Source organism: Oncorhynchus mykiss, chromosome 25, assembly GCF_057628025.1.
Source record: "Oncorhynchus mykiss isolate SJ-2025 chromosome 25, ASM5762802v1, whole genome shotgun sequence".
In the NCBI taxonomy this organism is placed as follows: domain Eukaryota; kingdom Metazoa; phylum Chordata; class Actinopteri; order Salmoniformes; family Salmonidae; genus Oncorhynchus; species Oncorhynchus mykiss.
In genome coordinates, this window is record NC_143046.1 from 73,912,738 (window position 1) to 73,926,712 (window position 13,975).

The 13,975-nt window shown below is 42.4% G+C and overlaps 1 protein-coding gene and 1 long non-coding RNA gene across 2 annotated transcripts in view; one reads left to right on the forward strand and one right to left on the reverse strand.

The window, feature by feature from the left end:
* Positions 1-944: 944 nt before the first annotated feature.
* The window catches only part of LOC149972127 (uncharacterized), a 645,576-nt gene continuing 632,545 nt past the window's right edge, over positions 945-13,975 (reverse strand). The window contains exon 3 of the long non-coding RNA XR_016492027.1: positions 945-978. This is a non-coding gene — a long non-coding RNA (uncharacterized LOC149972127). The remainder of the gene's footprint in view (positions 979-13,975) is intronic.
* Positions 10,323-13,373, forward strand: nfkbiab (nuclear factor of kappa light polypeptide gene enhancer in B-cells inhibitor, alpha b). Its single transcript, XM_021585138.3, has 6 exons — positions 10,323-10,658; positions 11,472-11,577; positions 11,732-11,945; positions 12,141-12,229; positions 12,383-12,643; positions 12,884-13,373. The coding sequence occupies exons 1-6, from the start codon at positions 10,411-10,413 to the stop codon at positions 12,926-12,928; spliced, it is 963 nt and encodes a 320-aa protein (XP_021440813.2). The 5' UTR covers positions 10,323-10,410; the 3' UTR covers positions 12,929-13,373.

The window sequence follows — 13,975 nt, forward strand, 5'->3', positions numbered from 1 at the left end:
TGGAGAAAAAAATCTCATTTTGTCTGTCATAGTTGAAGTGTACCTATGATGACAATTACATGCCTCTCTCATCTTTTTAAGTGGGAGAACTTGCACAATTGGTGGCTGACTAAATACTTTTTTGCCCACTGTAGGTGTCATGGAGGACAGGTAGTTTGCCCCCGGTGATGCGTTGTGCAGACTGCACCACCCTCTGGAGAGCCTTGCGGTTGATGGGGGAGCAGTTGCCGTATCAGGTTGTGATACAGCCCGTCAGGATGCTCTCGATTATGGATCTGTAGAAGTTAGTCTGGGTTTTGGGGGACAAGACACATTTCTTCAGCCTCCTGGGGTTTAAGAGGCGCTGTTGCGCCTTCTTCACCACACTTTTTGTGTGGGTGGACCATTTCAGATTGTCAGTGATGTGTACACAGAGGAACTTAAAACGTTCCACTTTCTCCAATGCTGTCCCTTCGATGTGGATAGGGGGGTGCTCCCTCTGCTGTTTCCTGAAGTCCACGATCTTTTCCTTTTGTTTTGTTGACTTTAAGAGAGAGGTTGTTTTCCTGACAACACACTCCAAGTGCCCTCACCTCCTCCCTGTAGGCTGTCTCGTTGTTGTTGGTAATCAAGCCCACTACTGTTGTGTCGTCTGCAAACTTGATGATTGAGTTGGAGGCGTGCATGGCCACGCAGTCATGGGTGAACAGGGAGTACAGGAGGGGGCTGAGCACGCACCATTGTGGGGCCCCAGTGTTGAGTGTCAGCGAGGTGGAGACTTTGTTTCAACTTTCATCACATGGGTAGGCTCGTCAGAAAGTCCGGGACCCAATTGCATAGGGCGGGGTTGAGGCCCAGGGCCTCCAGCTTGATGATTAGCTTAGAGGGTACTATGGTGTTGAATGCTGAGCTGTAGTCAATGAACAGCATTCTTACATAGGTATTCCTCTTGTCCAGATGGGATTGTGCAGTGTGATGGTGATTGCATCGTCTGTGGACCTGTTAGGGCAGTATGCAAACTGAATTAGGTCTAGGGTAACCAGTAAGGTGGAGGTGATATGATCCTTGACTTGTCTCTCAAAGCACTTCATGATGACAGAAGTGAGTGCTACGGGGCAGTAGTCATTTAAATTCAGCAAAAAAAGAAAACACCCCTTTTTCAGGACCGTCTTTCAAAGATAATTCATAAAAATCCAAATAACTTCACAGATCTTCATTGTAAAGGGTTTAAACACTGTTTCCCATGCTTGTTCAATGAACCATAAACAATTAATGAACATGCACCTGTGGAACGGTCGTTAAGACACTAACAGCTTACAGACGGTAGGCAATTAAGGTCACAGTTATGAAAACTTAGGGCACTAAAAGAGGCCTTTCTACTGACCGAAAAACACCAAAAGAAAGATTCCCTGCTCATCTGTGTGAACATGCCTTAGGAATGCTGCAATGAGGCATGAGGTCTGCAGATGTGGCCAGGGCAATAAATTGCAATGTCCGTACTGTGAGATGCCTAAGACAGCGCTACGGGGAGACAGGACAGACAGCTGATCGTCCTCGCAGTGGCAGCCCACGTGTAACAACACCTGCACAGGATTGGTATATCCGAACATCACACCTGCGGGACAGGTACAGGATGGCAACAACAACTGCCCGAGTTACACCAGGAATGCACAATCCCTCTATCAGTGCTCAGACTGTCCACAATAGGCTGAGAGAGGCTGGACTGAGGGCTTGTAGGCCTGTAGGCTTGTAAGACATCACCAGCAACAACGTTGCCTATGGGCACAAATCCACTGTCGCTGGACCAGACGGGACTGGCAGAAAGTGCTCTTCACTGACGAGTCACGGTTTGGCACATTTTTTTTAATACAAAATAAATTAATTAACCTTTATTTAGGCAAGTCAGTTAAGAACAAAATCTTATTTTCAATGACGGCCTAGGAACAGTGGGTTAACTGCCTGTTCAGGGGCAGAACGACAGCTCGGGGGTTTGAACTTGCAACCTTCCGGTTACTAGTCCAACACACTAACCACTAGGCTACCCTGCCGCCCGTCTGGTGCAGTCCATGAGGAGGAGATGCACTGCAGATACCGACTGTTACTTTTGACCCCCCCCTCCTCCCCCCTTTTGTTCAGGGACACATTATTCCATTGCTGTTAGTCACATGTCTGTGGAACTTGTTCAGTTTATGTCTCAGTTGTTGAATCTTGTTATGTTCATACAAACATAAGTTTGCTGAAAACAAACACAGTTGACAGTGAAAGGACGTTTCTTTTTTTGCTGAGTTTAGTTCAGTTAGCTTTGCCTTCTTGAGTACAGGAACAATGGTGGCCATCTTGGAGCATGTAGGGACAGCAGACTGGGATAGGGAGCGATTGAATATGTCCGTAAACACACCAGCCAGTTGGTCTGCTCATTCTGCCCATTAGAAAGAAGACATGGACAGTCTTTATGTTTAGGTCTATACAGTTAAATGGAAACTTATCTTTATTTGACATTGTCTTTCTTTCTCCCTGTCTCCATGTATCTAGCTAGACCAGAGAATATAGGCGTACTGCTGTAGGCCGAAAATCCAAGCTGCGTCACATCCGGCCATGATTGGGATTCCCATAGGGCAGCGTACAATTGGCCCAGCGTCGTCTGGGTTTGGCCAGGGTAGGCCGTCATTGTAATAAGAATTTGTTCATAACTGACTTGCCTAGTTAAATAAAGGTCAAATAAATATATATACAGTCGAATAAAAAAGTTTGGGCACCCCTGACAATTTCCATGATTTCCATTTAGAAATAATTGGGTGTTTGGATCAGCAATTTCATTTTGATCTATCAAATAACTGATGGACACAGTAATATTTCAGTAGTGCAATGAGGTTTATTGGATTAACAGGAAATGTGCAATATGCATAAAAATAAAAAATTGACAGGTGCATAAATTTGGGCACCCCAATAGAAAAATCACATCAATATTTAGTAGAGCCTCCTTTTGCTAAAATAACAGCCTCTAGACACTTCCCATAGCCTCTAATGAGTGTCTGGATTCTGGATAAAGGTATTTTGGACCATTCCTTCTTACAAAACATCTCCAGTTCAGTTAGGTTTGATGGTTGCCGAGCATGGACAGCCCGCTTCAAATCATCCCACAGATTCTCAATGATATTCAGGTCTGGGGACTGGGATGGCCATTCCAGAACATTGTACTTGTTCTTCTGCATAAATGCCCGGGTAGATTTTGAGCAGTGTTTTGGGTCGTTGTCTTGTTGAAATATCCAGCCCCGTCGTAACTTGAACTTTGTGACTGATTCTTCAACATTATTCCCATTAATCTGCTGATATTAAGTGGAATCCATGCGACCCTCAACTTTAACAAGATTCCCAGTACCGGCACTGGCCACACAGCCCCACAGCATGATGGAACCCCCACCAAATGTACTGTGGGTAGCAAGTGTTTTTCTTGGAACGCTGTGTTCTTTTGCCGCCATGCATAACGTCCCTTGTTGTGACCAAATAACTCAATCTTTGTTTCATCAGTCCACAGCACCTTATTCCAAAATGAAGCTGGCTTGTCGAAATGTGCGTTTGCATACCTCAAGCGACTCTGTTTGTGGCGTGTGTGCAGAAAAGGCTTCTTCCACATCACTCTCCCATACAGCTTCTCCTTGTGTAAAGTGTGCTGAATTGTTGAACGATGCACAGTGACACCATCTGCAGCAAGATGATGTTGTAGGTCTTTGGAGGTGGTCTGTGGGCTGTTTTTGACCGTTCTCACCATCCTTCGCCTTTTGCCACTCCGATATTTTACTTGGCCTGCCACTTCTGGTCTTAACAAGAACTGTGCCTGTGGTCTTCCATTTCCTCACCATGTTCCTCACAGTGGACACTGACAGCTTAAATCTCTGCGATAGCTTTTCGTAGCCTTCCTCTAAACCATAATGTTGAACAATCTTTGTTTTCAGGTCATTTGAGAATTGTTTTGAGGCCCCCATGTTTCCACTCTTCAGAGGAGAGAGAACAACAACTTTCAATTGCCACCTTAAATACCTTTTCTCATAATTGGATGCACTTGTCTATGAAGTTCAAGGCTTAATGAGCTCACCAAACCAATTGTGTGTTCCAATGAATCAGTGCTAAGTAGTTACAGGTATTCAAATCAACAGAATGACAAGGGTGCCCACATTTTTGCATAGCCTATTTTTCACATCTGATTTAATTTCATACAACTTAATATTGCTACACTAAAAATCTTTGTCTGGACAATACCCCAGTACTCAGCTTTTATTAGAAAATGAATGGCATGCCACTGATCATTTTCTGTGACGACAGAGTAAATTATTATGCAGCCTCAGAGGGGTGCCCAAACTTTTTCATACAACTGTATATACTTTTTTATTTGTTGTCCTCTGTCGCCATCTTCTGGTTTCTTGTGATTAGTGTGTCCATATGCTGTCATATGGGTACTACATACACACTCGATTTTTCACTATATTTCAGAATGTCTGATTCTTACAGAGCTGCCTGCAATTTAACATCACGAGCTGAACCTCTATCATTGTGTTGTCTTACCACAGCACTGTGAACCGCGGCGCATTGAAGCATATGATTAAAGCATATGATTTGTCTAGTTTTGTCCTCTGTAAACTGGTCATCTCTGCATACCCGTTGCAACAATGGTTGATGCGTATTTATAAAACCCACTTAGGCCCCACTCCCCCCTATCTGAGATATCTACTGCAGCCCTCATCCTCCACATACAACACCCGTTCTGCCAGTCACATTCTGTTAAAGGTCCCTAAAGCACACACATCCCTGGGTCGCTTGTCTTTTCAGTTCGCTGCAGGTAGCGACTGGAACTAGCTGCAACAAACAATCAAACTGGACATTTTTATCTCAATCTCTTCATTCAAAGACAAGGCCATGGGGATACTCTTACTGACAGTTGTGGTAGCTTTGCGTGATGTATTGTTGTCTCTACCTTCTTGCCCGTTCTGCTGTTGTCTGTGACCAATAATGTTTGTACCATGTGTTGTGCTGCTACCATGTTGTGTTGCTAACATGTTGTTGTCATGTTGTGTTGCTACCCATGCTGTGTTGTCATGTGTTGCTGCCTTGCTATGTTGTTGTTTTAGGTCTCTATGTAGTGTTGTCTCTCTTGTCGTTGTAAATAAGAATTTGTTCTTAACTGAATAGCTTAGTTAAATAAAGGTTAAATAAAAATAAAATGTAAGGGATTAAGGGGATTGGATGCATATTTTAAATAAACGCCCCACAAGAGAGTGGAGCTGAATGGAGAGTGAGAAGTTCTCAGCTGAGTTTATAAAACTGTAAAAATAGTGTTTAATGTACAATATTTTCAACAAAATTAGGTTGCTTTTACGCCTGTCCCTATTGCAGAATGCAGCCTTTTGACACAGCTTGTACTAATGCCAACTTTCATCCACATTTGCATTGGTCCCCTCGTTTGGTGATTGGCATTTAGGCTGTGACAACGAAAATGCATCAGACAGACCTACAATACGTTTTAGCAGGGAAGTTTGGTTAGGTGACCTTATTGTAATTATGAAAATAATTTTGTCAAACAGATTGTGAACCCAAAATTGTAATTTAGATTCTAGAGTGGGGACAATAAAAATACAAATAATTTGGTTAAGAGTGTAGGGGCAGATTTATGTAATCTTGTCTAGGAGATTTAGTTTCTATTTACTTCGTTTGATTCTTAACAATTGGCTAAAATATAGGGTAATTACTGTGCTTGTCAGCAAGGACACTACTGTTATTCCCCAAACATATTTTATTATTCCACTTCTTCACAATTTTGCCATTGTAATCACATATTTTAAATCTCATGTGCCTACTTGTGTCTTTGAAAATGAATTACATGAGGCAATGTATTTGTGCAGCCATTCGTGGATTGAAAAAAAATAAGTTATACAAATAAAGACAGGGTATGAAATGCTCCAGGAATCAACTATAATTTTGCCATTTTAGTTTTGTGCACATGCTAGGCAGCTCAAAAACGTGTCATATGTTGTCTATGTAGAGTACGGTGATGACAAGGATCTTCAACTAGTAGGCTTAAACCACCTGAATATTGATATTCCTTCGATTTTTCTTGAAGGTTTGAGAAATGAATGGTTATAACAAGAACATTTTCAAACACCCATCACTTGGGAAACATAGATCAGGGGTGGCCAACCCTCCTGGGGAGCAAGCAAGAGTTCCTTCCAGCCCAATTTTAAAGAGATTGTTCACCCAAATTACAAAATACGAAATGTTTGTGTCCTTATCTTGAAAGCAGTCTATGGACAAGGAGACCGCAATGTATGATTTGGTTACCCACTGCCATTAACCATTAATATTTCCTGTGCAGAGCCTTGGTCTTTCTAACTGACAACAGGGATCAATCCCTGCTTCCAACCTTCGCACTGTTTCTGGTATTTGCCTGTCTTCCGATATCATTTCATTACGGTCAGAAAAAACTGTCAAACCACCTAAGAATATGCACAAAAAATATTATTATACTTTAAATTTCATCCCCCAAATATCGCAAAGTAACAAAGTCGTCCAATTTTGAGTATTCATTTAATGTTCAAAGCATACTGAATACACCTGATCTGTGTTTTTATTTTATTTTTTAAATCCACTCTGGTCATAGGCCTAATGTCAAAATGCCTAGGATTGCAGGAAATTGGCTTTGAAACAGTAGGCTACTGCTGTTGTGTAGATAGTGATATCTTCTCATCCCAAGACATGAAATGCATCCAAATCAGGCGTTCTCAGTCTGCCTTTAAATAATAAAATAAAGCATTCCCTTATATTTCCCTACATGTCTGAGTAGGGCTAATGGTGTGAAAATGTTTGGTCACAGTATTAACATGCCACAGCATATCATCAGAGAACAAAGATTGTGTTATTTTCAGCTAGCCTATATGCTAATACTTTGTGGCTTATTTCCATGCATTTACTATAATTCACTTCTCTTTTTGCCCTGCACTGTTAGAGGAATTTTACTGTACCCTGCAATTAAATCTGCAACCTTGTACATGTCACTAATAAACGCCACAATATAACAAGGACAATGTTGAGGAAGTTTAAAGAGGATACTGTAAATTATTTACTTTTTAGATAAATTAGTCATTTTAGCTGAAGGATCTATATATATGCCTGTTATCCTATCTGCCAACCCTTTATCTTCTCTGGACAAGAAACTGAAAGGAAACTGCATTCCCCACATTGTTCAAATGTTCGCTAAACCATGGGGAAGGAGCATGATCTTTCTATTTCCCTCTCTCTTTCTCTATCTCTCTCTCTCACTCACTCACACACACACACACACACACACACCTGACTCACCTGACTCACCTGACTCACCTCACCTGGTATGCTTTACTCATTAACTCACTGGGAAGTCCGGAGGAATCCAAAGAAAGGAGTCATGATTCATAGTCACCTTGCCTGGATAAGATGTCACAACGAAATGCCAACTGTAAAGACAAAGTTGCACACAAAATGCACAATGTCATCAATTCGATTAACACACACTACTGTTTTCCATTGGGTTGGACTGGTTGTTTGACAAGGCAGAACACTCATCACTTACATTTACTTACATTTACATTTTGATTCAGTGATTCACTAGTATTAATTATGAGTCACTATTACTGTAGACATGCCAGAATAAGGCTGTAACATAGACATGTCCATTCTTGTCTGCTCATGCCCATTGCTCAGTGTTTGTGTTTCCAAAACTCCTGCCCTGTGGAGTTTTAGGGATTCCCATACATGCCCTCCCTCCACCCTGTCCTCCTCCCTTCCCCCAGTAAGATACAGATTATGGGCTTTAAAGTTGAGTTTTCCCTGAAACTCCCATCCAGCCAACAGACATAATCTAACTGCAGCACTAGTGTTGTGAAAAAGGTTTATATTCCAATGTTATGAGACATTTTTTTGCAGAATATTGTTAATGGAGATTTGCTGTTCTCTTTGTTGTGAAAATTAAACTATTCTCAGGCTGAAACCTGTATGTGTGTCTTTTCTGCACGCACACTCAATATTACTGTTTATGTGCAGATAACCCAGGGTTGTGTAATAACACGGTCTCCCATCTTTCCATGCACAGACGTTGTTGTTCCTCAAAAAGTACTTCATGTGCCAGGAGTTTCCTACCACGTCCGGTCCACTCAGTCATGTGACTCCATAGAACATCTAAAGAGAACATGTCAAAAAAGGACTATCATAACATGAGATAAAAAAAAGTAATGACCTTACATACCTAGACTTGAATTAAAGTCAGATTAATCATACGGTTTTGTGCCACAGTGGAATAAACATTTATTTTATTGCACTTCAGGTAATACTTGCCATTGACCTTGTCAAATGATTAATTGTCTTGCTATACAGGTTATTGATCAGATCATGGTTCACCCATACAGACAGAGAGACTAAAAATGGCAACAAACTGGTCTTTTTTTCAAGTTCAGCTGGGTAATTTCAGACATGTCAGTCATTAGTCATGTTCTGTCAGTAAGGTCAGATAAACAGTGGTTACCACCACTAGTGTGTATGTTCCTGTCAGTGTGGTCTGGTAACACATGGAGATAGTTGATGTGTATGATTGTGTTTCTTCCCGTGTTGTGCAAATAGAAAGACCCCTGGATTTCACTGTGTTGTTCACACCACACACATTAAACAATAGTCGATTGGCATCAAGGATAAATACAGTGTATTCGGAAACTATTCAGACCCCTTCCCTTCTTCCACATTTTGTTACGTTACAGCCTTATTCTGAAATGGAAGAAAACATTTTTTCCCTCATCAATCTTCACACAATACCCCATAATGACAAAGCGAAAAACATTTGCAAATGTATTAAAAATATTTATTTACATAAGTATTCAGACCCTTTGCTATGAGACTCAAAATTGAGCTCCGGTACATCCTGTTTCCATTGATCAGCCTTGATGTTTCTACAACTTGATTGGAGTCCACATCTGTGGTAAATTAAAATGATTGGACATGATTTGAAAAGGCACACACCTGTCTATTTAAGGTCCCATAGTTGACAGTGCATGTCAGAGCAAAGACGAAGCCATGAGGTCGAAGGAATTGTCCATAGAGCGCAGAGACAGGATTGTGTCGAGGGACAGATCTGGGGAAGGGTACCAAAAAAGGTCTGCAGCAGTGAAGGTCCCCAAGAGCACAGAGGCCTCCATCATTCTTAAATGGAAGAAGTTTGGAATCACCAAGACTCTTCCTAGAGCTGGCCGCCCGGCCAAACTGAGCAATCAGGGGAGAATGGCCTTGGTCAGGGAGGTGACAAAGAACACGATGGTCACTCTGGCAGAGCGCCAGAGTTCCTCTGTGGAGATGGGAGAACCTTCCAGGAGGACAACCATCTCTGCAACACTCCACCAATCAGGCCTTTATGGTAGAGTGCCCAGACGGAAGCCAGTCTTCAGTAAAAGGCACATGACAGCCTCCTTGGAGTTTGCCTAAAGGCACCTAAAGAACTCTCAGATCATGAGAAAGAAGATTCTCTGGTCTGATGAGACCAAGATTAAACTATTTGGCCTGAATGCCAAGTGTCATGTTTGGAGGAAACCTGGCACCATCCCTATGGTGAAGCATGGTGGTGGCAGCATCATGCTGTGGGGATGTTTTTCAGCCTCAGGGACTGGGAGACTTGTCAGGATTGAGGTAAAGATGAACAGAGCCAAGTACAGAGATATCCTTAGAGAGAACCTGCACCAGATCACTCAGTACCTCAGACTGGGGGTGAAGGTTCACCTTCCGACTGGACAATGACCGTAAGCACACAGCCAAGACAAAGCAGGAGTGGCTTCGGGACAAGTCTATGGATGTCCTTGAGTGGCCCAGCCAGAGTCTGGACTGGAACCCGATCGAACATCTCTGGGGAGACCTGAAAATAGCTGTGCAGCGACGCTCCCCATCCAACCTGACGGGGCTTGAGAGGATCTGCAGAGAGGAGGTGCTTCAACAAAGTACTGAGTAAAGGGTCTGGATACTTATGTGAATGGTATTTCAGTTATTTTTTTAATACATGCAAACATTTTTAAAAACCTGTTTTTGCTTTGTCATAATGGGGTATTGTGTGTAGATTTATGAGGAGATAAAAAAAAACAGTAATCCATTTTAGAATAAGGACGTAACATAATAAAATGTGGAAAAAGTCAAGTGGTCTGAATACATTCTGGATGCACTGTAAGTAGACACAAACCTAATCTGTTTTTTTTAAGGGGGTTCGTTTCATGTTGGATAAACGGCCACAATAATGATAATGCAGAATTTAAATATGTGACAGTGCAATCCGCCTGGAAATCCCCCACCCTGTGTTGACTCCTCCCCTCGGGCACCACTATAATTTAATGCTCGTGTATGTAAAGTTCTGAATTACAACCAACACACAAGCCAGTGTCAATGGACCTTCATAGAGCGAGAATCCTCAACCACATGGATTGTAACACTGATGGTCGACATTCTAAGGATGGGAAAGTTAAATCTTTCAATGAAGAGCGGCTGGACAGTGGCCTCGACTCTCTCAAAGATGAGGAATATAAAGTTGTCGCCTGTGAGCTCGAGCGTCTTCGTGTGGATTGTCTCCCACCGCAGAGAGACGAATGCGGCAATGAACCGTGGAAGGAACACATTTCAGAGGATGGAGACACGTACGTTGAGAAACTATAATACCATCTGTGGACATGCAAGTTTTTTTCCATGTCAGAAGATAGTTACACCAAGTCTACTATAAATAATGCATTGTTATTGTTATGTTTAGGCTACATAGGTAAGCTAACGGACAGCTCGTTGGGCAATTCGACTAAGGGTCCTGGTTGAAATAACCGAGCCGACAAAGTGAAAATCAATCGTTGTGCCCTTGAGCAAGGCACTTAACTCTAATTTGCTTCAGGGGCGCCTTACTACTATGGCATACCCTGTAAAACAATACATTTCACTGCACCTATCCGGTGAATGTGACAATATAAAAACAAATGTACGCTTATTTTTTGTAGTTGAGTAATTTTTGCGCAATTGTGGGTGTCTTCCAGTGTGCAACAGTTATTATTAGCATTTGCATGCAAAGCAGCCTCTAAACAATGCACAAGGAAGGTATTGGGGGGAGTTACAGTCAGAGTGATTATTATGGTCATTGTGTACGTAAACAAAAGGCTATCAGAACGGAATGTACTATGGCCGGGGGTCAAATGGGCGGCGCTCACCCTCTGCCCCAGCCGGGAAAGTCCCAGGCCTCGTGCCAGAAACCACGCGCTGCAACGTACGCCAGTGCGTCAAGCCACCACTAGTAGAAATAGCTTGAGGGGGAAAAAGTGTGAAGTCCATGAAGTGCTGCCGTTAAAGTGCTGCTCATTAAACATTTTAAACCCCTACATGTCATATTCATGTTAATTTATTTTGTTTAGTAATCTGAGCAGTTAAATAATACATCCCTTTTTTCTTATTTATTTTTTAAATCTATGCAGGCTTCTCCACCTTGCCATTATCCATGAAGCCAAGGACTGTGCAAGGAAGATGATAGAGCTGTCATGCAATGAGCCTTTCCTCAATCAATATAACCACCAGAGACAGGTAAATACAGCTAAAACCTGCACAAATAGATGCATAGGTAGAATACCAGGTGTATGTGTATGTACGAGAGAGTGAAGTATATGCACACTTACAATAACGTTTTTTTTGTGTGAGACCCATACTTCCAGTTCCTAACCAAATCCCTCCTCCATAGACTCCTCTCCACCTGGCTGTGATCACAGAGCAGGCTGAAATAGTGGAGCGTCTCCTGAAGGCTGGCTGTGACCCCACGCTAGTGGACGACAGTGGCAACACAGCCCTTCACATCGCCTGCAGGAAGGGCTCTCTCACCTGCTTCAGTGTCCTCACCCAGACCCAGGGCTGCTCTACCCAGCTCCCAGCCATTATGGCCACACCAAACTACAGTGGTAAGAAGGGTCTAGTCTATTTTCTGTTACTTGTTTCAGCTGGTAGGGAATCTGTGGCCATACTGAAACGAAGCAATTACTAAATAATGTTTAACAACTGCAGTAATTACAGTTACAACACAGGTATAAGGGCAGCTTAATGTAAAGTGTTATCCTTTTCTCTGACCATTGGTCTTCCTCTGCTCTCTGTTACAGGTCAGAACTGTTTGCATCTGGTCTCTATCCATGGCTTCCTCTCGCTAGTGGAGAGGCTTGTTGATCTCGGAGCTGACATCGATGCACAGGTATGCATGCAACAGCTTAGTCTTTCTTCAACCCTACCCTCACAAAAGTCCACTCATTTGCCTATAATGTCATGCATATTTAATAAAAAGCATCCAGATGATGTGTATTTTCCGTTAACTTATTTGGTACTTGTTTGTCCCTTGGTGTTCCAGGAGCAGTGCAATGGCCGCAGCCCTCTCCACCTGGCTGTTGACCTACAGAACCTGGACTTGGTGCTGCTCCTGGTCAGTAAAGGGGCGAATGTCAACAGCCTGACCTATGGCGGTCACACGCCGTACCACTTGACCTACGGACGCCAGAACACCTCCATCGAAAGGGAACTGTATGAGCTGACAGCTCAGGAGCTGAGAGAACTGCCAGACAGTGAGTCTGAGGACAGTGAGGAAGAGGAGGGACAGTCTGATGATGAAGTGGTGAGTGTGACTTAACTCTGATGTGAGTTTATTTGGACTGTGAGTGTGTGACACATCACTACTGTGTGTGATTGCTTATGTAGGGTATAGGGTTTTGTCATATAGTTGTGTAGTTATACTAAACTGTGAAAATGGTTCAGCATATCTAGCTGTATGTCATGAGTGAACCCAGCAGATTAGACGTTTTAGATAGTCATGAGTGAACTTGGCTCTAATCCACCTTCTCCTTTCCTTTCGCAGGTGACATGTTGGTATGATGACGTTCAATGGAATGGGTGCCATTAGAAAATAGACCACAGAACCTCCAAAGAACAGTAGTACAGGCAGAGACAGAAGCTCATCTGTGCACAGGCTTTAGCTTTGGTACAGTCGCATGCCGAAGTGGTGCCAACCTCAGAGGTAGAGGATGGCAGAAGACTGGTACAGCAGGGGTACAACAGACTGAGAAAGTGATGATGGACAGTGTGAACCACTGAGAAGATGCCAAATAAACAAAATGGATGCCAATAAATAAGTCTTTATGGCTCTGAAAGAGACTCATTATCACAGCATACATCCTACCAACGATGTAATAACGCCTACATGTATTATATTGTAAATGGATGTGAATACAAAGATGTATATTTTTAAATGTGTAAAGTTCGACTATTGTAAATGATTTCCATTGTTTGTGGAAAGGTAAAGCAAGCCACACACTCCAGTAAATTAAAACAATACATATTTAACATTGCCTTGATTTCTGGTGTTTTTCCATCTGTTGGAGATTGATGAAAAATATGGTAATTTTTCAGAACTCAGTCATACCTCTTTGCGAGACTGAATCATGCAATTATTGTTAAATAAATTACACAGATGCTGAAAGGTGCAGATAAATGGCACATCACAAATGCCCGAACAGAATAAGGGACTCAAGTCCCAAGATGCTGGTCTATCAGGCTTGTGAATGAGTTACAGCCATATGATGAGCTGTACCATCTATCCATAGACTTGTATAGGTAATTCGTATTGTTATTATAGCTGAGCACACTGGCATTTCCTGTAAGGGTGGGGCCAAGACTGGCAGCAGCGAAAAATTTCCCTGGGGAGTCAGAGCTTCCAAGACATAAGGAAGTCTCAGATGTTTAATGTGATTAAGGTCATGTGATGAGGGATATACAGTAACTTTGATTACCTGTGTGTGTGTGTACAAACAGTCTGGTAGAACTCCGAGACTATTGTCAGTGTGGTTATTGTCATGCGTATTAGTACAAGCTTAAAAGCTCATGGGAATCTACCACTGAGCTACTGATTTTCATACTACAAAGATGAGTCATTTTGTCTTGTCGGTCTACT